This window comes from Hypomesus transpacificus, chromosome 3 (assembly GCF_021917145.1).
Source record: "Hypomesus transpacificus isolate Combined female chromosome 3, fHypTra1, whole genome shotgun sequence".
NCBI lineage: Eukaryota > Metazoa > Chordata > Actinopteri > Osmeriformes > Osmeridae > Hypomesus > Hypomesus transpacificus.
In genome coordinates, this window is record NC_061062.1 from 4,229,113 (window position 1) to 4,254,637 (window position 25,525).

Below are 25,525 nucleotides of genomic sequence, written 5' to 3' on the forward strand. Positions count from 1 at the left end.
GTAGAGGAGGGAGGGATGGAAGACGGTTGGAATGGTGGGCTGGTTTTACGGCCTCATGGTGCTGGCTTATGATATTAGATTCGTATATTATTATGATATATGTACAAAAACATCTGCGTTTGAGAGGAGAGGACATGGGATGAGTGGAGGAGGAGTGGAGAAGATACAAGCCACCAAAGCTGAGATAGAGGAGATCTCTGGGTGATCGACCAGGAAGAGAGAGAGAGAGAGCGAGGTGGAGGGGGGGGAGGATAAAGGCGCTCTTTGTCCTGTGCTTGAATGGCAGCATTAGCCATGGGCTTCCTATGGGCTCAGCCCCCAACCATTAGGAGGGAAACAGAGAGAAAACAAAGCCATAAACCATACACACCTCCTCAACTGCCTGTCTGTGTGTTTGTGTGTGTCTGTGTGTGTGTGATTGCAGTTGAGCTTGCAACCAAGTTGTTAAACACAGAAGGAGACAGTGTTTTGACCCCATCCCTCAGCTTTGTGGAGCAGCATTGTATGTATCCGCCCGCAATACTTGCATTTTTTTTATTTTATTACCAAAGTAAACTTTTCTGTAATTTTCCTATAAAAGAGCCCTCTGTTTAGCCATTGGTTTTTCAGCACGTCTGTGGGCATATTGGGCGATTCATTGTCTGCTGAACCTCTTGTAGACTCAGAAATATGAATGACGCTTCCGCATTGGACTAAAGGAGGCGGTAGAAATTTCTAGAATTCCAACTGCTGTCCTCTGCTGTGACTGGACCAGGTGTTTTGGAAAATAATAGCCTTATCAGCACTCCTCTTCACACCTCTGTTCTGACATGGAGTCCTACAGTATCTGCTCTGACATAGCAGGATCCAAATGTTCTTCCCTGTTTAAAAAAGGAAAGAAAGATAGAGGAAGATGGGGAGAGGAAAGAAAGAATTAAATTAAAATGGAAACGGAGAGTATGTGGCTAAAACTATCCAAGGTCCCCTGCTGCCCCAGTGTAACTGACTACCTACTTACTGAGAGAGAGAGAAAGAGAGAGAGAGAGAAGAGAGAAGTGGAAGGAGATGGAGATATAGAGAGAAAACTCCAGTGCTTGACTCGCTCAATGTTGAATGCCAGTGCTCTATACCACTAGTAAAATGGCTTATTCTCCCGGTCACCATGGTGACAATTACCAGTGTTTCAAGACCTTTTGTCCAGCAGGCTTTCTGAGCAGAGAAAAAGAGAGACACACAGAGACAGAGAGAGAGTGAAAGAGGCTTGTTCTTTGTCGAAAGGAATGATTTGATTTTCACCCAGTAAAAAAATGAACAACCCCTTCTACAAGTTAGAGGTTTCCTTTTAGCTTAAAGGAGCAGTCTGTAATTCTATCTGAATTAACAGGTTTTTAATGTTTTCCTCTCCTTTTCTGAGAGCACGCTGGGTAGGACTTCCTGGTCTTTCAGGATTGGAGGACATCCATCTCAGAGGAGACACTGAGCCCTTCTCCTCTCAGCTGCACAGAGCTGACATCAATAGAGGGCTTCTCTTTCGCTCCCTCCTTCTCTCCCCTTTTCTCCCTCCTTCTCTATTACACTGCCCTTCCTCTCTCTCCCTCCTTCTCTATTACACTGCCCTTCCTCTCTCTCCCTCGTTTTTTTTTTTGCGTTTCCCTCTCTCTCGGTCTTTGAGCCGTATCTCTCCTTCTCCTCTTCTCCCCTTGTTCCTCTCTCCACCACCCCCCCCCCCTCACTCCCCCTGTCTTCCTATCCTTTGACAGTGTCAACAACAAATTGTCAAAACTAAGGATGTTGGCATGGCACCAAACAAACCCCCCACCCCTCTGCTCCCCTTCTCCACCCATCCCTCTCCTCCCCTTCCCCACCCCTTGTACTAAAACTGATGAAGTCATTATCATATTTGTCAGCGTTGTTTTGGTGAAGACTGTGCCGTCGAAGCTGGTCTAATTCCGCGGTTGATAGATAGCCGAACACACATACTGGAGCTAGCACAGTGAGAGCTGTGAGTTGGGCGAGTTTCGAGCTTTTGGGGTATTATGAAACTATAGCTTAAGATAGTCGGATAGTCGGATGATATAGACTACCTATAGCCAGGCAGGTAATGTGTTCATATTGACTACCTATAGCCAGGCAGGTAATGTGTTCATATGGACTACCTATAGCCAGGGAGGTAATGTGTTCATATGGACTACCTATAGCCAGGCAGGTAATGTGTTCATATGGACTACCTATAGCCAGGGAGGTAATGTGTTCATATGGACTACCTATAGCCAGGGAGGTAATGTGTTCATATGGACTACCTATAGCCAGGGAGGTAATGTGTTCATATGGACTACCTATAGCCAGGGAGGTAATGTGTTAACTGTATGAATTCATTTAAATATGGACGCGTCTGCCTCAGTTCATGGAATCTTACTTCTGTTGTCTCAACACGTCACAGAGTCTGAACAAACTTTAATTTAATGGATAAGATGAATCTACAAAAACACATTAAATGTTTCCATGTATGACTGCATTTCTGCTGACATTTCCACTCTTTCGTGCTCATTAATATGTGGAATGAATTAAAGTTATGATTGCTTGTTGATTTTTTTTCTCTTCTTCTATTTCCATCCAAATCCACTCTTCTAGCTTTTTGGGGGGGAAGCTCACTCTGTTATTTTCCATGCACTCAAATACACACACACACACACATACCCCCCCCCCCCCCCACAAACACACACACACACATTCCCTCCATCTAGTTTCATATACCTGTCATCCTTACTTAGAAATGCACTTGCTCTCCTGGAACCAACCCTGTTGCTCAGCCCAGCTTCTGAAGAGCAGTCAACAGCACCCACACAACACTACTCCTCAAACCCTCTTTATCTCGTCATGATTCCTTGTCAGTAGTTCAGATCTTATCTCTGCCTCATCTCTACAGTATCTGTATCATAAGTTGTTCAGGTTCTACTTATTGCAACTCAATCTTTACCTCATCTGTAGTCTGTCCCTAGTCCATCTCTGTTCTGTCTCTTGTCCAACTCTGGTCCATCTGGTCCATATCTGGTCCATCTAGTCCAGGGGTGTCGAAGTCCGGTCCTCGAGGGCCGCTGTCCTGCATGTTTTAGATTTTTCCCTGCTCCAACACACCTGATTCAATTAAATGGTTTGTTATAACGACCCTTCATTCAAATCAGGTGAGCTGGATCAGGGAAACATCTAAAACATGCAGGACAGCGGCCCTCGAGGACCGGACTTCGACACCCCTGATCTAGTCCATCTCTGTTCTGTCTCTTGTCCAACTCTGGTCCATCTGGTCCATATCTGGTCCATCTAGTCCATCTGTAGTCCATCTCTAGTCTACCTATGGTCAATCTCTAGTCCATCTCTAGTCTACCTATAGTCCATCTGTAGTGCATCTCTAGTCTACCTATAGTCCATCTGTAGTGCATATCTAGTCTACCTATGGTCAATCTCTAGTCCATCTCTAGTCTACCTATAGTCCATCTGTAGTGCATCTCTAGTCTACCTATAGTCCATCTGTAGTGCATCTCTAGTCTACCTATAGTCCATCTGTAGTCCATCTCTAGTCTACCTATAGTCCATCTGTAGTGCATCTCTAGTCTACCTATAGTCCATCTGTAGTCCATCTCTAGTCTACCTATAGTCCATCTGTAGTCCATCTCTAGTCCATTTCCCCCCCAGATCCCCCTCCCCCTACCTCATCTCTGCTCCTACCCCCTGCCCTCTCATCCTGAGGTGTGCAGTATGCAGATCTGCAGGGTTGTCCTAGCGTGCACACTGACTGGAGGCACAAACTCGCCCATGCATCAAGTTTTCCTCTCAAACATTCTGCTCAGCATTTCAGCGCAAAACTTTGGATCTCATACATTTTAATCACCTCTGCCTATCTTCTCTTCTCCGTTAATGTTTAGACTTGCGATCAATGACATGCCATTTTTTAAACAAAAGAAGAGTCTTAAAATCAATATTTGCTGTCAACAAATAAATTGTATAATTTCCTGATAGTTAGACGGCCACATATTTACTTATTTTTTCCCCGCGAGCGTCGGTATTAAAAAGTGAAAAGGATGGATGGCTGTGTGGTGCCATCTCCATCAGAAATGCCACAGTGAAAAATGCTTTCAGGACATGTGACAGCAGAGAAAACCAACAGAGAACGCATTAAAATATTTAAATGTGCCTCTGCCGTAATGATAAATGACAGGATAAAACTAGAATCAAGCAGCTATTGATGCAGAAAATGAAAGGCAAAAGAGAAGAGAGAAGAATCAACCAATAATAGGCGGCGGTGTTGAGGAGACTGGTGTCACAATGTTACTGTTAGGATGGTTCTCAGCCTCCCAGCAGGAAATGTCAACCCTTCAGATCACATCACACACTATTATTGTTCAACTATAGAACGGTTAGTTTGAAGTGTTGCTATTCCTGATCTCCTTGTGTTCTGCAAGATGTTTGGACACCAGTACGTTTGCAGTCTACTGTGAGGCCATGGACTAGCAAACGGTTGCTGTTTTACAGTGGATGTTGGCCTTTGTTTGCCATCATAAGAGAAGATGACTTGTGTTAGCAGGGAATGTCAACAGCTCTAATGGATGTACAGTACTGTGGTGAACATCAACCAACCAGCCACAAAATGCCACCTGTGTCTGTTATATAAAGAGCTATTTTGTTCCTTATTTGAATGCAAATTGTAGATTAATTCACATGGACTACTCCCAGTCAGTCTAGGTAGCGGCAGTATAACTGACTTTGTATGTGTGTGTGTGTGTGTTTCCAGGGTAACAGCGTAGAGATGAGCATGTGGCTGCCTAAGAAGACCCACCTGCTGGGGTGGGCGGAGTCTTTACGCAGGAGTGGGGCGGAGCTTCCCGTGGACTTTGACCAGCACGTCGACCTCATGACCCAGAAGTGGAACCAGCTGCAGGTAGGAGACCCCCGCTAGGCTCTGGCATCACCACGCATACGAGTGCTAACACGGACACACACACACACACACAGATACACACACACAGATACGCACACACACAGATACACACACACAGATACGCACACACACAGATACACACACACAGATACACACACACAGACAGGCACAAATGTACAGGCACTTGAACACAGACATTGAAGGGCTTTTCCCCAACTGTCTTTTATCTATGCAGTGGAAAACTTAGACAGTCTTCAGTAAATCACAAAGACTACAACCCCCCCCCCCTGCTGTGAGGGCTTGCTCCTCTCCTGGAAGGGATCCAGGGCTGGAGATGGTATCAGTGTCCCAGCCCTGCTCCTGATGATCCTGTTAATGGGGGCTGAGGTGTGGTTGCTGATGCTTATCAACGCGCTCCTCATCGCTAATTTTAGGCTAATCACAGATAATCTCATCTGCTACATGAAGAATATAATTGGGGCTGTCGCGGGTCTAGAGGCGCCCTTGGCATGGGGGAATCGAGGAAAGAGTGTCTTTTCCCTCTTGTCTGCCTCGTCTCTGTGTGTGACAGACTGGGTGAGCCCCCCGAACTGAAGCCCTGGTCATTACCTCACTTCCTCTATGTAAAGTACACACCTGACTCCTGTTATGTAAACAACACCGTCTGCATACATTCACGCTCTCATATTTAGAGAAATTAGAGTGTTTGTGCACGCCATCTGTTTGTGTGCAACTAAGCAGGGTTGGGGAAGCTAGATGAACATATGTATAGCACCACAGCCAAACAGATTCGGTTTGAAAATGAAGCTACAAATGAATTCTCTGTTCCTGCACCATAGCAATCAGCCATGATGATTAAACTTCTGTTATGTTACCCCCACATGAATCTTTGACATGTGGACAGAATGCTCTCTCTCTCTTTCTTCCACCCACACACTCACACACACATTTATACAAACAGTTTTTTGTCGATTGACAAATCGTCAAAGAGTGTGTGAGATGAGTGCGCGTGTGTGTGTGTATGTGTGTGTGTGAGAGAGAGAGAGAGAGACAGAGAGAGAGAGAGAGAGAGAGTGCTGAGTGGCGTTGTCGTCGGGGTGTGGAGCGGCTAGAATGGGGTGTCAGTGGTGCAGAGAGGGAGTTTAATCTGTAGCTAGATTTCTGCTCCCTTTGCAGCGCTGCACATTAAGCCAGCTCCATTGCATATTAAACAAGCCTATCAAGGCAGGCATTGGCATCTGCTGTGCTGACACAAATTGTGAATTAAATGAAATTGATGTCCTCTGTCGTATATATTTATGAAGACAGACCATTCTCTGAAGTATTCTGCTTATGAAGAATTTATGATTGCAAACTGTTCCCCCGAACAGAATAAAGTGGCAATAAATTCCCCTTCTCTTTGTAAGCTGACCTCTTCAAGGGCATCGGTGTGGTCTCACCTCCCCGACACAGCATCATACTCCCACACAAACACACACACATTCACACACATACACACACCAACATTCATGTAAACGCACACCCAAACACACGCACACAAACACACACACAAGGGCATACTCGTGTGTCTTTTGCTGACAGCTCTACTGTAGAATCTCCGAAAAGCACAGCCACTCAGGGCTCCTAGATTACAGATGAGATGGTCAGAAAAGATGGCAGTACACCCAGCGAAGAGAGAACAGGAGGATAATCAAGTCCTGTAAGATGTCCTTCAGTAGTGTTTAGACAGTGTGGTGCCAGAGGACAGTTATGGGGAGGTGAGGGCGATCAAAGTGGAACAGTCATGAAATCAATACAGACATTTCCATACAGTCAGACTGTTTATCGCCATGGCAATGCCTCTGACCTCAGTGACAACATCTCAAGGTCAGCTGACCCGCTCTACCCTTTCCATCGGCTGTTAAAGAGGAATATGCTAATCTGTTTGGTGTTTGGGTGTTGATTCACCTTTCCTTATTGGTAAACAGGAAAGTGTTGCCGTGGTTCGTATCACAAACCTCTTTTCACTGTGACTCTAAAACACATGAGTCAGACCTGGTAAGTTAATCGCGCATTAACACTGTGGCTCTATGAAAGCAGCACAGGTGTGTAAACACACACACACACTCACACGCAGATAGAGGATGCACAGGGGAGCTAGACGATCACAGAGTGGTTAATTGATGCTGCGTTTTTCTAAAATGGCCACTCCAGCCTCTGACTCGTATTCACATCTGTCTCCATTACGAAGTCTCTTCCTTACAGGCACACACAGCACACAAAAGACTGACAATTATAGCGGGCGACGCTGCGCTTATTAACAGGATAATGGTGTGTTTTAGCTCTCACAACAAGCCTGTGGGGGGCCAGAGTTCAAGACACACTCCAGCTCCCAAACTAGCGCTGCCAAGCAGGTGGGGCTTCACTTTCCACACTTTCTCTCTCTCTCTCTCTCTCTCTCTCTCTCTCTCTCTCTCTCTCTCTCTCTCTCTCTCTCTCTCTCTCTCTCTCTCTCTCTCTCTCTCTCTCTCTCTCTCTTTCTCTCTCTGTCTCTCTTTATCTCTCTCTTTTTCTCTCTCTTTTATTTTCTCTCTCTCTTTCTGTCTCTCTCTTTCTAGCCTCTCTCTCTCTTTCCTCCCATCATCCCTCCTGAGTGTGCTGTGTGAGTTTGGGAGGGAGGAGGAGGAGGAGGAGGACGAGGTGGTGAAATTGCCCAGTAGAGCCTATTTCAACATTGTTGGAGGGTATTTGTGCCCCTGATTGTTTGCTCCTCCATCAACACTCTGCGGCTGTTTTGTTTTGCTTTAAATTGTATTATTTCTCTGTGATATTGAGGTAACCCCCTGGATAACAACATCTACGCCTCGAAATTAGCATCTCAATCTCGTGGATGCTGCGATGATGGCCTGCTATCTATTGTCTGTCAGAACACAAAGTTTGTGAAGATTGTGTTACAACATTCAAGACCCCTGTCTTTGAATAATTTGCATACTGACTGGTTTGCCACACAAGATACACGCAGGGCATTGCTTCAGTACTTTAGTCCTGTATAAACTCATTACATTCATCAAATATTGGTGTCCAAAAATATGCTTTTTCCCCCTTGACTGCACAACATCAGTCATAGGTATCTAGGACCGTATAACATATGAGAGCTTTTTGGACCACACTACCTCCTGACCGTGGACTATCTTCTCTGTCTCTGTAGAAGATCCTGGCGGAGCATTCTGGGAGCTGTAGTCCTTTGCAGGACCCCAGTGTGGCTTTGTCACCCCAGACCAACTGCATGGTGAGGCAGCTGGAAGATCGCATCAAAGAGCTGAAGGGCTGGCTGAGGGACACGGAGCTGCTCATCTTCAACACCTGTCTGAGGCAGGACACACAGCCGCAGGCCAGCACGCAGCTCCAGAGCTTCAAGGTAAGCCCATGACCAACACACAAACCTTCACGTTTAGATGGCACCCAGTGCCCCCCCATAGGTAACGGCATTACAGTTAGAGAGTACTTTACTCATTCACAAACACAAACAGACAGACAAACGCAGGTTTAAATACAGAGTGATTGATTCTCTTTGTGCAGAGAATTTATGTTTTCTAAGTGAAACTTACATTTTTATAGGGTGTCAAGCACAATGGGAAGCATTGATTTCTGTGGAAAGCCAATTGGGGGTGAAAATTATTAGAAATATTGATAAGTGTAATTTGGGAGACACAGCAAAGTTTTTAACGATTTTAACGGTCTGTTTGGACCATTTCTACTGTAAATTGGTTCAATATCATTGTCCTTATTGCAGTAAGGCTGTAATAGATATCAGCAGGGAGCCATCTCCGGGCTCTAGAAGATTCTACTGAGGAGTGCTTCTCTCAGGGATCCCTATTCTGCAGCTCACTTTTAATCCAAGGTGACCCTGAAACTGCGACGCATAAGAAAAGGATCCACTTTCAAACTGAATTCAACCGCCAATCAAAACAAATATTGCTGTGAAAGTCTGTGAATACATCACATTTATATGAACATTTCTGCGAACATTTCCATCTTTCCTACCTATCAGTAGCAGCTGTATTAATGAAGTAACCAGTGGAGGAAGCTTTCATAATAAAACCATGCCTTAGCTCAGACTTAATTTAATTAAAAGGCTTTTAAGATATGGTATCCCAGACTTCCTTGAGGGAACCAAGTCTGAAATGAGTCTGCATTGTGTAGCCGTAGCTCTGGGAGGGTCGCTGGAGAGACGAGACGCTTCAATTTAGTCTGCTGGTGCCCAGCCTCACTGCCTCCATCTTACAATAACACCCATGTGCTTCCTGTCTCCTGACTACTGCACCTCATCTCAGATGAATGTTAATGCTGCTTATCGCCCAGGAAACATCCCTACATGGTCACATGACTTCTCTCCCTCACAACTGTCTTCCTCTTCCTCCTCCTTTCACCTCTTCCTTCTTATCTCCCTCCTGCCTCACCTCCCCCTCATCCTCCTCATCCTCCATAACCCTAACCCTAACTTCTCCGTAGAGACCTAATTGAGTCTAATATTTCCATGTAACAAGGTATATCTTCAACAGGGTCAAAACCTTGGGCCACTGAGAGTTGGACCAAACCCATTTACCCAGGTCTATTTTTGTCTCTTTGTCTCTCTCTCCCTCACTCACACACACACGCACACACACACCCACGCACACACACACACTCTGTCCCTCAGTCTCTTTCTCTCACTAGTAGAGAAATGGCTTTCCAGAGTTGTTCAAAGTGTCTTTTTTCTTCTGTGGGCCGCGCGACGTGACCCCCGCCTATCTGCAGGCCTCTCGGGGAGCGGGAGATGCCACGGCAGATCTGGAGATAGCAGAGCCGCCGTCGCCAACGTCGGTGGCCAGCTCATTCTCTGATCTAGAGACGGCCCTGGGGTCACACCTTGGGGGTCAGACCTCAATCTCCCTCATCTGTCCTGCCATTGGTCCATTATGTTCTCCTCTCATCCCAGCAGCTCTCCCTGACCAATCACACTGCAGCCCCGGGCTCTAGTCGTCGTGGTGCAGTGAGAGAGCAGCTAATCAGATGTGACAGCGCAGATATAATATCAATAGCAGCTTCATGATTAGAATGAAGGAACTCCTGTCCCTTTAGCCAAGTGCTAACCACATTAAAGGACTGGATGGATGGCCGGTGTGTGTGTGTGTGTGTGTGAGAGAAACTGTAAGTGTGTGAGTGTGTGTGTGTGTGCATGAGGGGCATTGGACGTTAGCTCCTCATCAGTGTTTTAATGGGGATCAGACAGGTGACATCAAAAGGACACACTCTCCCATCACCAAGCCCAGTCTCCCAGCTCTCGTCCTTCATGCACACACACTCTCTCTCTCTCTCTCTCTCTCTCTCTCTCTCTCTCTCTCTCTCTCTCTCTCTTTCTCTCTCTCTCTCTCTCTCTCTCTCTCTCTCTCTCTCTCTCGTCCTTCATGCACACACACACACACTCTCGTCCTTTATGCACACACACACACACACGCTCTCTCTCTCTCCGACCAGATCATGTCCTCATCTGCTGCATTCTCATCACTCTGCTCAGTTTGTTTGCCTTAGCGCATTAGCCCGAGCGGCTGGGTGCTCATAAGACCACATTAAGATCATCTTTCACACAGAGTCTGTCTGCCAGGAGAGAGAGTGCTCGTGTGCGCGCGTCCGACGGGATCTGAGCGCACCCTCTTACAGCCGAGGACGTTTATATGTGTGACCGTAATCCTTTTATGGCTGCTGAGGAGCGAGGTGGCGTGAATGTGGGGAGAGGGGCCACATCAGACGTCTGTGGAAGGAGGAGGAGGGGGCGGGGGGGGGGCAGGGGGGGGGGGGGGGGGGGGGCGGGGGGGGCCGCACCCTTAAATGCAGACGTATGCACCTCATTCATGCAAGCCATTTCAAAGGCATGCTCCATATTAACCTTTGACTGTGGCTAAACATACACAGATACAAGCACAGTTGGCCTTGCCAGGCTGTGTTAATATGATGTTGGAGAGAGAGAACGAAAGAGAGAGAGAGAGAGTAAGAAAAAAGAGAGAGCCGGCGAAAGGGGACTGTAAGTGACAGAAACTGACGATGCTGGAGGCTGTCTCTCTCTGAGCTAGGGGAATATGTGTGTGGGAACAAATTGTCGACAAGAATTCATTACACTCATTTGCGATAACAAGTGCTTGTGGTTTTAATTGACTTAATCAACAAAATAGAATTAATCAGAGATTTCTAATTAATGGTAATTGATTGAATATCCACTGGGTCACTGTCACAGTGATCTCCTCTTCTCCCTCCTCCTCTTTTCCTCCTCCCCTTCTCCTTCTCTCGTCCTCTCCTCCTCACCAAAGGTCATTCCCACACCATGTCTTCATCCTATCAAATCACAATAAAACTAGAACACAAGCAGGATCCTTTCTAGAACTTGGTTGATGGCATTCCGGAACACAGACTGTTACAGAGAATGACACTTCTCTGGTTCCACCAGTCTTATTGTTATCTTTATTAAACCATCAGGGAAGATGTTAGATATTTCTCCTTCAGTCGCTTTCCTATTTTTTATGTCACATCAAGGCAGTCTTTGCTGCCAGTCATGGCAGACTGATATAATTCGATTGGAGATGTGGGAGGTGAGGGGGAGGGCGACTTAAGAGGATTTCTTTTTAGGAGATTTAGGAGTAAATCTACCCCCACCCACTGTTAAGAGGAGGCAGGCAGGTAGAGAGGAGGACAGAGGAAGTGAGAGGGGGAGAGAGAGAATGTGAGAGAGAGCGAGAGAAAGTAAGCTAAGAAGCAGGGAAGAGAGAGCAGAGAGGAGACAGAGAGAGAGAAGTGGAGAGAGAGAGAGGGAGGGAGCAGAGATGAGAGAGAGGTTCTTTGGAGGATCTGCTCTGCGGTGCTGTTTGGCTGCTGTTGTGTCATTATTACATCTGGGCTGTGAATGAGCCCTGCAGATTAGATAGTGTAGATAGATCCCTCTGTACAAGATGAATCTGAGCCTGAACCAGCACCATGATGGGGCCGGAGGAAGGAAGATGACGATGGCTATGGTGATGAACGAGATGATAGGGACTATAATCAAATCGGAACAGTCTGGGCTCTTCTAGACTGTGTTAATGCTTTGCAGTGTGGCAGAACATCTAATATCTGATCTTCTAGCCTCTAAAAGATGGAGGAATGGACGGATGGATGGTTGGAGGGATGGACTGACAGATGCTTTTATTTTCAGGCAATTATGCTTCTCATTTAGCTGTTTCGGTTGTGGTGTGTGGGGTGATATCGAGAGTGAGGTTTGGGAGAAGGTTCTAGAGCATGTTGGAGTCAGGCCAAGTTCTCACTACCCTAGCTCTGCTCCTCAAATGGACCCATTGTACATGTCTCTCTCCCTCCTTCTCTCTCCCTCTCCCTCCCCCATCTCTTCCTCTCCCTCTCCCTCCCCCATCTCTTCCTCTCCCTTTCCCTCCCCCATCTCTTTCTCTCTCTCTCTCAGTCCACTCCACTGCCTTCCATGTATTTGAAAAAGCTTTTTAGCAAATATTGGCAGACTATTGCTCAGTCTGTGAGTCAATAAGGGCAGCCCAGGCAGAGAGGAACACAGTGTATGAGGCGAGGCGAGGCAAGGCAAGGCAAGGCAAAGACAATGAAGCTTTCGGCTCTCAGCCTTTCTTTCTCAGAGGCTAAAAATAACGCCAGAAAACTTCATGTGCCATTTAGCACAGCATGCACTCACTCGGGTTGGGCCATTTGTATCCAGACATTTTATATTGATAGTATTTGTCAAACGGACTGTATCATTCATATTTTCTGACAACTAGACTGGACTGCCAGATGTAAAATCTTAAACGTGTAATACGACGGTGTTGTGAAACATGCAGAAACATCATTCTTGAGCCTGTTCTTACTAGTGTGTTTCAATTTCAGTGTTTTCTCTTTCTTTCTCTCTCTCTATCCCTCTTTTACTCTCCCTCTCTTTCTCTCGATCTCTCTCTCTCCTTCCCCCTCTTTGGCATCTCTATCTCTCTCCCTCCTTCCCCCTCTCTCTCATCCCTCTCTCTCTCCTTTCTCTCATCTCTATCTCTCTCCCTCCCCCCTCCTCTCTCTCTCTCTCTCTCTCTCTCTCTCTCTCTCTCTCTCTCTCTCTCTCTCTCTCTCTCTCTCTCTCTCTCTCTCTCTCTCTCTCATCTCTCTCTCTCCTTCCCCCCCTCTCTGTCTCTCTCTCTCATCTCTCTCTCCTTCCCCCTCTCTCTGTCTCTCTCTGTCTCATCTCTCTCTCCTTCCCCCTCTCTCTGTCTCTCTCTGTCTCATCTCTCTCTCCTTCCGTCTCTCTCTGTCTCATCTCTCTCTCCTTCCCCCTCTCTCTGTGTCTCTGTCTCTCTCTCTCTCATCTCTCTCTCCTTCTCCCTCTCTCTCTCTCTCTCTCTCTCTCTCTCTCTCTCTGTCTCTCTCTGTCCTGGTGGCAGAGCAGGTTGTCAGTCCTGTCAGTATCCGTGTTCCTGGCACTTGGCCGTCTCGTCGTCCCATCAGCCTGTACGTTCAGACGAGGACACAAACTGTAACCAGACGCTAGAGCAGGACAGGAACACAGTGGGGGGAAATCCAATTTCAATGTAATAGTGTTTAATATTTATTGGAAAATGTAAAGAAAATGCTAAAGGGAGAGCTTTTCGGGGTGGACGGGGTTTGCATAAATTGTTCTGTGGATGTGTTGTCCTGGGGATCCATTCTGCGCCTTGTCATCTCTGCATGTTCAGAAGGACAGCCAGGTCTCCGCTTGGAAGATTAGCTGCATTTTACACTGGAGCCCAAAAATGTAGTGTGTGTGTGTGTGTGTGTGTGATGTGGAGTATTAGAACACGAAGGTGGAGGCTGTGCCCTTTTAATGTTTAATATTTCTGCTGTTTATGAGAGGCATAAAAGGGTTAGGTAGGGGTGATTTACATGGCTGTGACAGGGAGACCTCATCACGGGTGAAGGTGTGTGTGCGTTTGTGTGTACGGGGGAGGGGGTGGCAGTCCCTTGTTACACCCCCACCCCTACCATATATTGCCGCTGGTTGGAAATGATGGGGTGGTCGCATAGGAACGAGGGGTTAAGGACAGTATGTTATTGGTTCTGTAACTCTCTCTCTCTCCCACTCTCCCCCCTCCCACCTTAGTCCTTGTGTCTGGAGGTGCGAGGCCGGCGTAAGGGTGTGGCCTCTGTGCTGAGACTCTGCCAAAGGCTGCTGGAGCAGGGCGAACAGCACAGGGAGGCCCTTCAGGTGGGCCCAGTCGCACAGCTGCACCAGGGGGCCCTCCAGATGGGCCCAGAAGCAGAGCAGCACCAGGAGGCCCTTCAGCTGCTGGCTATCAACCTAGAGCGTCGCTGGGAGGCCATCGTCATGCAGGCGCTGCAATGGCAGACCCGCCTGAAGAAGGTCCTGGGGCCTGAGCAGGTGAGCAGACACCGAGGTTCACAACACAAGAAGAAGAACAGAACTGAGAAAAGAACATGTGTGTTTTCTACATATTGTAGAAGTAGATGTCATAGAATGGATATGGTCCACCGGCAGAAACCTTCATTACAGAAGGTGGGAGTGTACTGTGACTTTGTACCCATGAATCATGAAAATGAGCTTCTGAAATGCCAGAAAATGGCTTGTTTAAAAAGGGGTTTGACAGTGATATGATATTTCATTAGAACCCCTTTATTAGAATGAATTCATTCTTTGAAGCATCTCAGTTACTCAATTTGACTGTGAACCACAGAGAACCCTTACCCTTTCGCCAACCTTTTTGAAAGTATTTTATTGTGTTGTGTAGGAAAATAACAGCAGGAGCAGTTTAGCAGCAGACCACCTCAGCCCTGGGGAATGTTCTGGTAGATCTGCTGCCTGTCCTTTCGGTTATAAACGTCCCCCAGCTCTCCAGGAGAGAAGACAAATAGCAGAGGCCACCACCGCACTGACCTTCCTCCTGAAGTGTAATTTCACTTCCTGGATGTGTTCAGAATGGGGAGAGAGAAGTGTTCTGCCCGCTCGGCGCTTTGTTTATAAATGAATGGCTGCAACGTGTGATGAAACGCCTGTGTTCTCAGCCAGCGCTGTTCCGAGACAGGACCCATCCTCCCAGCGCAGAGGAAACAGCAACAACAATTTTTCCTCCATTTGTGGGTGTTTTGTGTGAGAGCTCATCTGTTAGCCTTGCATCTGCTGGAAGGTTGCGAGAGAAGGCCAATATTTAAAAGCGCACCGTGGAATTATTTCCTGTGTCATGTGGTGAGGAAGTGCCGTGGTGTGGTGGAGTGTTTGGTTGGCTGGTTGTTTGAGAGCTTGATGGTGATAAGGTGAGGGGCTGTTTCCTGTGTTGGTGGTGGTTCGGCTGTGAGTCGTACTAATGACTAGAGCTCCTCCGAGCCTTTCATTCACATACAGTATCTGGTTAGGTTTCGTATTTCGATGCACGTTCTGCCCAGCGATAGCTGATGCAGCTCTCATTATTCTGATTGGATTAGATTGATTGATAGTTTTACTGTTTGGTAGATTTGGTAGACCTCGTCTATCAGCAGCAAAAGAATAAACACAAATCTAATAATAATTCATTACAGGGCCCATCCTACACACCAAGCAAGTGTTGGATTTGCTATAATAGACTAATGAGATACAAATGGCTAATATAAATTGCCCCTCTCTGGTATTAACGAGATGCAGGGCAATTTGTTTAATTGTGTCCTAGAATGCTTGCATCTAAGCACATTTCCAGACAGTTGTGTGCGTGTGTGTGGGAGGTTTTTTTCCGAAGACGGATACAATTGTTGAGGCATCTGTTGTTAGGGCATTCTGTGGTGATTGAGAGCCCTTGTCAGAATAGCATTCTGAAGCTGTACTGTGTAAATACGACTCTGGGCCCACTCTATTTAAGTCTAAAAAGGTTACTCTTATAGTCAGATTTTTCATTTTCATGAAATGTTCTTATGTTGTATGGATTTCTTTTTCAATGTCAATATTTGTTGCCTCTACCATTGAGGAAGAATTGACCCCACAGTAAATCGAATGAACTCTTAGTCTAACTCTCTGTCTTCTCTGTGGCCCACTGTGCAGGTTCCAGGGAACTTTCTAGAACCTGCTCTGATGGACCTTCATGGTGCTCCCCCTGAGGACTCCTGGGAATGGGACGAGATGGACATGACCATCGCAGACACGCAGGGCAGCCACACACACAGCCCTGACCTCCACTCGGACACCCACGGTCCACAGTCCTCAGGGTTAGCTCCCTCTCACCCTCTCTACCCCTCCACCCGGGCGGGGGACTCGATGATGGTCCCTCCTCCGTCCTCTCATCATCCAGTCAACACTGTCTATCAAGTTTACAGCGTCCATAACATCGAGCTCTACTGCCAGCCCCACTTTCCTTCCCCTCTCCCCAAGACCCTCAGCCACGAGGCCCACAGGAAGCAGACCCTCAGCCACGAGGCCCACAGGAAGCAGACCCTCCTGAAGAGCCTGAGCAAAGACTCCTCCTTCTCCTCGGTGGAGTCTCTGCCCGACCTGCTGGGGGCGCAGAGGGGCCGGCAAGGCCCCCGGGGCGGCAACGCAGCCCGGCGATCGGAGAGCGAGAGCGGGATCGTCAGCGAGGGGGACACGGAGACCACAGCCAACTCTGAGACCTGCCAGCTGGAAGAGATGGAGGGAGAGGGGGAGGAGGGGAGGGGCAGCCACCTCTCTCCCCCCCGGGGGTCAGACTCCCCCTCGGTGGACCGGGTGTGTGACGGGGATATTGATAGGATACTGGAGCGAGCCAATCAGTGCGCTCTGTACGGAGACTGCGTGGTGCTGAAGAGAGACCCGAGGTCTAAATCAGGAAGGAAGAGGAGGGAGGACAACGAGAGAGAGATGAGACGAAAGAGAGAGAACAGAGAGAACAGGAAGAATTGGGACGAAAGCGAAGAGGCGAGGAGAAAGAAAGAACAGGACGTCGAGATGAGAAGGAAGCACACGAGAGACCCAGTGGAGATCCTAGTGAACGGGCACGGCTTCACCCCTGACTCAGACTCCGAGGGGGGCTTTGGCTCCGACGGAGCCTGCATCCCCGGCGGAGACAAGCAGGAGGGAGGGGTCACCAGCGGGCAGGCAAAGAGCCTCCGCCACCGAGTCTTCTCCCCCCTCCCCCTGCTGTCCCAGGGGTCGTCTTTGGAGTCTCTGTTCACAGCAGGGGAACTGTTCCCGGCAGGCAAAGACCCTCTGCCGCGCAGCATCTCCCTGGAGAGCTGGCTGGCCCCTGGTAGGAGTGGGGAGGAGATGGGCAGCCAGGGTAGTCTGGGGGAGCTGGGGCCGGGGGAACCAGGCGAGCCTGGGGAGGCGGGAGGCCTGGCCCCCGCTCTAGGAGGGGAGGCGGCCGGGGAGCTGAGCCGCCGCACCCTGGAGCTCCTGCGTCGCCTGGAGGACATCCAGAGCCCCCTGGCCCAGAAGATGACCCGCAGCATCTCAGACATCACCCTGCAGAGCTGCTCCCTGCGTCTGCCGGCCCCCGGGGGGCGTCTGGGCCCCCGCGGCCCCCCCTCCTCCGTCAACGAGAGCTCGGCCGCCTCCCTGACGGAGCTGAGCAGCGCCGAGGAGTCGTCCGCCGCGTCCGAGGACCTGGCCCTCCTAAAGAACCGCCTCTTCCCCGACACCAACGCCTCCTTCAGGAAGCGGTGCCAGCGCGCGGGCGCGGCCCCGGACGAGGCGGACGCCAGCGTCAGCATGGTGGTCAACGTGTCCTGCGCCTCGGCCTGCACCGACGACGAAGACGACAGCGACCTCCTCTCCAGCTCCACCCCCACGCTCACCGAGGAGGAGCTGGGGGGGAGGGAGGGGGAGGAGTCCAACATGACCTCCGAGGAGGAGGAGGAGGAGGAGGAAGACGAGGAGGAAGAGGAGGACGGCACGGAGGAGTCCTTCGCCCTGGGGCTGGAGTACATGAGGAACGAGCTGCAGAGCTGGATCAGACCTCGGCCTCAATCCTCCTCTTGCTCGCCCGCCGCCAGGGAGAGAGGGGAGGCCGACCTGGGGGACGAGCTCCAGTGCGGGACGGCGTCCCGGGAGAACGCGTCGTCCCCCGCCAACGACCGCCGCTTCCTCAGCGGCGCCGCGCTGAAGCTTCTGGAAACCAACGCCAACGTGCGGAGCGAGCACGTGCAGAAGCAGCCCCGGGAGGGGGAGGTGGAGGCCAACAGGAGGAACGCCACGTGCAGCTACATCAGCCGGCTGGTGGACGACATGGAGAACGGCAACGTGGATCAGTCCCAGCTGAAGAGGAAAGACGCGGAGGACGAACTGCTGATGAGAGAGGAGGGGAGTCTTTACACCAAGACGGGCGAGGCCTGCAAGGACTCCGCGGGCGGGGACTCCAGGAACGCGGCCGCCATGACGACCACGTGCTCCGCCTCCCCTTCCTGCGAGCTCCTCCCAATTGAGAATAAGCAGGCCTCGTTGGAAAGCCAGCTGAGGGGCGAGATCCCGTGTCACAGCTCCTCCCACCCGTCCCCCTCCCTCTCCCCCGTGGAAGACTGCAGATCCCATCATGCACTGCTCCGAGGTGGGGGCCGACAGGCGATCAACAGTCAGGAGACATTCTCGTCCTTCCTGAGGGAGGAGAGTTGTAGACAGCCCGCCTCCTACGCCCTCGGCCACGCCCACCCCCGAGGACGGCCCTCCTGCTGCGGCCACGCCCCCTCGTCCTCCGACTCCCCCGGCGGGCAGCAGAAGGGGGAGAACGTCCACAACTTTGTCATGGAGATCATCGACATGACAACCGTCGCCCTGAGGAACAAGGAGATCCAGTCGGAGCAGCAGGGGAAAGAGGAAGGAGGAGGCTCCAGCCCACCTCCCCTCAGCTCAGCGCAGCTGGCCCAGATCAGAGACAAGGTAGGCAGTCTTGTCTCTCAGTGAGAGGTGCTAGCAGGGCTGGGGTACCTGGGCCCACAGAGGAGCATGTCTGTCTGGCTCTCTGACTCACTTTCTTTCTCTTCTTTCTTTCGCTTCCTTTCAAATACACACAATATAGCTTCAGTTACATTTCCATTATATTGTAGAAGGTTGGCGAGTACTGTGTGTAGGCCACATAATCTGCCTCACATACCTATAGTTGATAATAATCCACAAAATGATTTAATGATAATAATGTGGATTAGTTGAACTAAACACGACTCCAATAATGCCTAATCTAATCTAGTGTAATAATCTGCCTCTGTGCAGGTGCTGGAGCACTCCCACAGGCCTATCCAGCTACGCAAGGGAGACTTCTACTCCTACCTGTCCCTCTCCTCGCATGACAGTGACTGTGGAGAGGTCAGCACCTGCCAGGAAAGCAAGAACAACACCCCTCTCCTCTCCAACACCCCCGACCTCCCCCCTGCCATCTCCCCCTCCCCGGACCTGCCCCCGGCCCTCTCTCCCACCCTGGACCTTCAGGACCAGGAGCTGCTGTTTAAGGCCTGCACAGAGGAGGTGTACCTGGGCCCCCCGCTGTGCTACAGCATGGTCCTCACCAAGAGGCCCCGCAGACGGCCCAGTCCCAAACTCACCGACAGCTTCCTCTCCTGTCACCTAGGGCCCAGTCCCATACCAACAGAAACCTTCCTCTGCGACAATCGAGGGCCCAGTCCCCAGCCAACAGCAAGCCCAGACTCCTATCTCCTGGGGCCTTGTCCCTCAGCAGGAGCCCGTCCCGTCCTCTCCCCTGCCCAGAGTGCGGCAGCAGCGTACCAAGGCCTCGCCCGCACCGCCGTCTCTCCGGGAAGCCCGACCGGTAGCCTGGCTGCGCCGAGCCGTAATGAGCCTGCCTCTTATCTTAATCCCTCACGGTGTGAAAGCCAGATAGACACTGTTGAATGTTTTGCAGATTCTAAAACGCTTGAATCCAATATTGCTCCTGTAATGACCAAGATAAGCATCTCTTGCTCCAGTACAAATCCTTTAAAGGAGGCAGGCTGCGCCAGTATTAATCCTAAAATTAACTCTCCGGCGATGAGAGGGTGCGATAGGGGCGAGAGAGGCTCTGCGGCTCAGTGGATGAAACAGAGGAATGTCAGGAATGGCCGCAACTCGCTGCAGGATGCAAAGGCCACTCAGAAACAGGTGCGTTCCTGGATATTCTACTGGTCCATATCTCAGACATTATACCAGACCCACAAGCAGACATTATACTGGCCCATATCTCACACACCTGGATCTCTGCTCCAGCCCTGACTTTAGTCTATAGTCACAGGCATTATACCCAACCCACACTATTATACTACATTATACCATACATGATACCATACATTATACCCCCATTCCAGACATTACACTGCTGCCGCCCCGTTAACATGTAATGACTCTGCTGTGCAACCTGTTGTCTTCATTTCTAAGTAATCTCAGTAATATTTGCGAGGTGTTGGTTTTCCTCATGGTTTCACTAGTGAGAGGGTTTCCAGAGTCGTGGGTCCTCACAAGAGAACCAAGCTCTACCTTCGGTCAGGTTCAATTATCGTTTCTAACCAGGATTTTCCTGTCAAGTATCAAGAATCGTGACTTCATTTCATGACTGGATTAACAATATGTCAGGGTTGTTTAAGTGCTCGTCTGTTTTGTATCCAATTTGTTTGATACTTTACACAGTCTCATGTCTGGTGCCAAAACCAAAGTCTTGAGATGAAGTTTTTGCATCAGTTATCAAGCTTGTTCAGTGAACAGCTTGTAAGCATACATCTATGATTATTAAACAATAACTAAAAAGTTTTGGGGAGAGGAGTCATGACTCCATGGATAGAATACGACATACACAAACATGGTTACAAACAGATCACTTTCAAAGCAATTAAAAAGAAAGGCGGATTGTATTCTCCATGCTGCAATTGTTGTTTTAATTTGCACTCTCCACTAGTTTCAGCTGATTTGTTCAGCTTCTCTACACAGACTTCTAAACACTACAGAAACACCAGCAGATTAGAAAAGACTGCAGACTAAATAATAATGGGCTTTTGATGTGTTTTGTTCTATCTCTCTTTGTCCATTTTCTCTTGCTAGCGTCGGTCTACCCCCCCCCCCCTTCATACCCCTCCAGTGATGCCTCTCTGTCTTAAACTGAGCCTCTGTGTGTCCCCCCCCCCCCTCCCCCAGGCTCCAAGGTCAGGTGTAGGCAGCGTGGAGGGTACCAGGGGACCTCAGGTTGGCAGCCATGTCACTGACAGATCAGCTGCCTCCAGCAGGCCCCAAGTCAGGGTAGGTATGATGAACAGTATCTCTCTCTCTCTCTGCCTCTCTCTCTCTCTCACTCTCTCTCTCTCTCTCTCTCTTGCTCTCACTTTCTCTTCCCCCCTGTCTCTCTGTGTTTCTTTCTCTCCTCTTCTGGACGTGTGTGTGTGTACTCTACCTGGAACCATAGCTGCAGGTGCTCCTCTCGTTCCAGTGTGTCAGTGCAAACAGTACACTTTCCGGCTCATTCCATACTGCAAGTTCGCACATTCGTAAGATCCAGCTTCTCCTTATTAATTCACAGAAAGGGATTAGCTTGCTGTTTCTTTGCTTTCGTCTTTTCTTTCATTCTTTCTTTCTCTCCATCCCTCTCTCTCTATCTCTGTCTTTTCCTCTTGGTAGAAAATAGCCCTGTGATAAAGAGACATAAAAGCTGGCTTCTGTCTCTGGTGACGCTGGCGAGCTCGCCTGGCCTGTGACTTTGTTATGATTCAATGACAGGAGCCGTGCTTTCTACCATGGCGTGTTCGCCTCTGTTAGCAGCAAATTACTCTGTGAGAGGTGCTACCTGGGGGTACCTGGGCCTGCAGCATGTCTGTCTGGCTCTCTGACTCTTCTCTGGGGCTTTTTTAAACACACACTCATACACACACACGCACACTTTTGATTGTCTCCACAAAACATGAATATTTGATTGTATGTTAATATATTGCTATATATTATATTTTAATGTTATAGTATCACGTCACACACTTCGATGACTCATCCTATGTTTACAGCAGTGGCATTCCACAGAAACCATCAAACAGGTTGCGAGTAGTGTAAGGTTTGTGTGTGTGTGTGTGTAAGAGAGTGTGTGGAAAGTAGCCTCACCATGAACAGCCCTGGGGCTAAGCACCCCTCCACCCCCCCCCCCCCCAACCCCCCCATAACACCCCCCCCCCCCCTTCTGTCCCCTGACAGCCCCCAGGGCAGGGCACATGAGCCCTGCTGGAGCCTCTGTATGAATGGGGGCCGCAGGTTAGACAGCCCTGCGCCACGCTCGCAGGATACATGCAAGCTGAGCACTCACGCACGCACACACACACACACACACTATGTCACATACAGCACACAGAGGGACACAGACTAATTTTTCTCCTGCTCTGTTTTTCTCATAATTACACACGCACGCACACACACACGCGCACACACACGCACACACACACCTAGACAGTGAGTGGTGTGTACAGCTGTAGCAGCTCCCTGTGGTGGGGCCAAGTCTGGCCCACCTGTTCAGTCAGACAGCACGAGCCTGGAGGAGGAGGGGGAGGGAGGAGAGAGCAGGGGCCTTTGGCCCATCATGGAGGCAGAGTAGGACACAGGAGATCCTCAGTGCGATAGCAAGGGGGAGGGGCCCAAAGAGTGCACAAACAACAAGGGTTGTCCAGTTATTTTATTAATTTGAACTATACTAAAAAAAAATTAAAAAAAAGAATTTACAACGTTGGAATTTACGTGTACCTCTTTTTCCTCTCGTGTTCTCTCCAGAGGCTGTCAGGGACCGTGGCTCCAGTCCCTGCCACAGCCCAGCTGTGAGGCTGTGGCAGCCCAGCCTGAGGGCCTGTCCTGTGGGCTCTCCTCTCACGCTGCATGGCTCTCCCCTCCTGGATGTCCCCAGGACCTGATCAAGGACCATCTCATCCCCTCCACTGTACATGCTGACCTGGGCCATAGGAGAGGAAAAAAACAACATCATCGGACTCCATGGCTTCTCCTCCTGGCCTTGTTCTAAGCTTCCCACTTCTTGTGCTCTTCCTGTTCTTGACTGCTGCAGCGTTGACCCCTAGCAACCTCCAGCTGATCCAGGAAGTGGTTCAGCTTCTCACATCCAACAGGAACTGAGCTACCTCACTGCTCTGCCACCATGCAATGACTGAATGAATCACAAGTGTGTGCGTACACACACTCACATTCAGTTCTTCCACCAGTTTGCATGGCATCTCCCACTACTCCCCAGATACTATCTCACTACCAGTACTGTCCAGCCCCAGCTGCAAATTCTTAGCCTAGGACCCCCCCCCCCCCTCCCTCCGCTGAGCTTGGGTGCATCTCCACTGTCTGCTAAGATCACGTTGTCTAGCAGGAACCTCAGCGGAGTCTCACTACTGCTACAGCAAGCAGAGGGCCTGGAACCAAGGCACACTGGAGTGTTCTGCTGGCTCCTGGGCGGGAGACCATGGTATTGTGTTCTTTCAAATGGCAGAGAGAGAGAGTGAGGGTGACAGACGTACTCTATGCAACACAGCGACAATGCAACTTTGGAAACAGCTGAGTGGTGTGGTCTGCAGGTGGGTGTGATATAGAAGTGAGTGTGTGTGTGTACCAGTATACTGTCTGAAGTTCCTTTTTTAATACCTAAAATGCAGGAGAGGAAAGGAAGGGGTTAAAACTTTAAAATGTGTGCCTTGCTACTGTTATTTCTGATACCTTTTGTTAAAACTCTGCTTTACCAGTTAGGTGTTTAGAAGAAGTAGAGAATGAGAGAGAAAAAAAGGAGGATAAGGAAGGCAAAGGATGACAAAAAGGCAAGGTTGAAATAGGCATCTGTATATATGTATACTGTACCTTTAAGCCTAGTTGTATTCCGGTGGTACATATACTTGGTGTTTGTGTCTAACTGTATGTGAACTGTGATGTGAAATATTATCAGCCTTAAAGTGCTAGACTGCATGGTTAACAATATACTGTACTGAACATGTTGAGAAATAAACCTAATTTATTGGAAATGATGATAGAATATGGTTTACCGAATATGTTTTCAATTAAATAGTGTGTGTGTGTGTGTGTGTCCATGCGTCCATGCTTGCATTTCAATAAATCGGTTATAAGATGCTGAAGGTCTGACAATTGACAGGATGGTGATTGAGGTCATGCTGGAACAGCAGCACCCAGCATGTTGATCGTTAAATATCAACAACAAACACAGTGGAAAGTGTTTGCATCAGCAGAACAGGCCGACCTGGCAGGCATGGTCACCAGCAGCCCCGAGGGTCATTTCCTGCTTGTGATCATCTGGAAGCCTATTGGACGGCAGAAATGATCCTCATCAGTGAATCAGCTGGGATGTATCATTACCTTACAACACACACACACCCACCTACCTACCTACCCAGCACACAGACACACACACATACACACACACCAGCAAATCAACCTTTCCCTGATTGCAGAGGATGGTGGTAATGACAGCTCCTCTCCTGTAATCGTCCATGTGGCCTTATGGAAGAAGCATGTTTGTTGATGGTGAGTGTCTAAAAATCAGACACACGCACATGCTCTCTCTCTCACACACACACACACACACGCAAAAGGTAGGCAGTCTTTAGATAGAGAATTTGAATGAGGAAGAATGTAGCATTACAGTTCCTACAGCAGCAGCCTTGTCTAACACCTTCTACCTTCCTACCATGATGTTAGTGAGTGCAGGAGTTTTTGCTGTTGCTGAAGACAAAACATCATTATCATAGTGACATTCAACAATAAGGATATTAACAGATAAGTAAACTATAAAGCAAATTAAAGTAAAATAAATTATAAATATAATAACCACCTCTGTCAATCATTTGTGCTTATCAACTGTTCATTTATAACGTGCATTGTAAAGTATTTGGTATTCACCATACTCGTGTTATCAATTATTAGTCTTACATACATCAGTTGTTAGTCATATATTCCCTAGGCTACTCATATAAAACATTCAGCTACTTTGAATCTGATTGTGTCTGAAGGCACATCTCTGACTGATGGGATTAGGACATTAACATGGAAATACATTCCTACATTGTCTTCAAAGAACATTTCATGGTGAGGAGAATGGTCCCCTTTTTGCAATTAACAAGATATTTTTTGTAAGAAAATGGAAATTATTTTAAAGGTCGTTAAGGTCAAGCGCATCGGACCATGGTGGCTTTGCAATTACCAGCAGTCACAATGTTGATTTGGTTTCTTTGCCCGAGCATGGACGCTCACATTAACTAGGACGGACTCTCTTTGTTGAAAAGATCACATGTGATTACGGACATCAAATAGACTTGACAGAGATCATCTCTGTGTCTAAGAGGACGACTGGTCAGGATGAAAGACTGACGGGATTCAAATGTCAGACCCTACAACTTCCTGGAAGTAGGGTAGGGTGTGGCGGTCGCCAAGTTAACTCGGAAACAAATAACTTAGCTTACGTCTGTCCTTTACGGCTCCCGTGATTGAACGTGCGTGGGCTTGTGGTATGAAGGCAGTGGTTTCATTTCAGCGAGAACTACTTAGTATTTGGAAATATAGTCACTGTTCGAAAGGTTACGCTTTCCCTGCGAACGTGGTACTACTGCAGCTGGATAGATGCCATATATTCTTATGAGTGAGAGGATGTAGGGCTTTGAGAAGATTACCATCTGATATATAACACAATG

General features: G+C 48.8%; 1 protein-coding gene across 1 annotated transcript in view; it reads left to right on the forward strand.

Moving 5' to 3' along the window:
• akap6 (A kinase (PRKA) anchor protein 6) overlaps window positions 1–23,899 on the forward strand; it is a 59,666-nt gene extending 35,767 nt beyond the window's left edge. The window contains exons 6-12 of the mRNA XM_047051441.1: window positions 4,766–4,912; window positions 8,100–8,309; window positions 14,040–14,318; window positions 15,963–18,767; window positions 19,098–19,979; window positions 21,003–21,104; window positions 22,608–23,899. Of these exons, the coding sequence (XP_046907397.1) occupies window positions 4,766–4,912; window positions 8,100–8,309; window positions 14,040–14,318; window positions 15,963–18,767; window positions 19,098–19,979; window positions 21,003–21,104; window positions 22,608–22,655 (4,473 nt within the window). The 3' untranslated portion in view covers window positions 22,656–23,899. The remainder of the gene's footprint in view (window positions 1–4,765; window positions 4,913–8,099; window positions 8,310–14,039; window positions 14,319–15,962; window positions 18,768–19,097; window positions 19,980–21,002; window positions 21,105–22,607) is intronic.
• The last annotated feature ends 1,626 nt before the right edge of the window (window positions 23,900–25,525 follow it).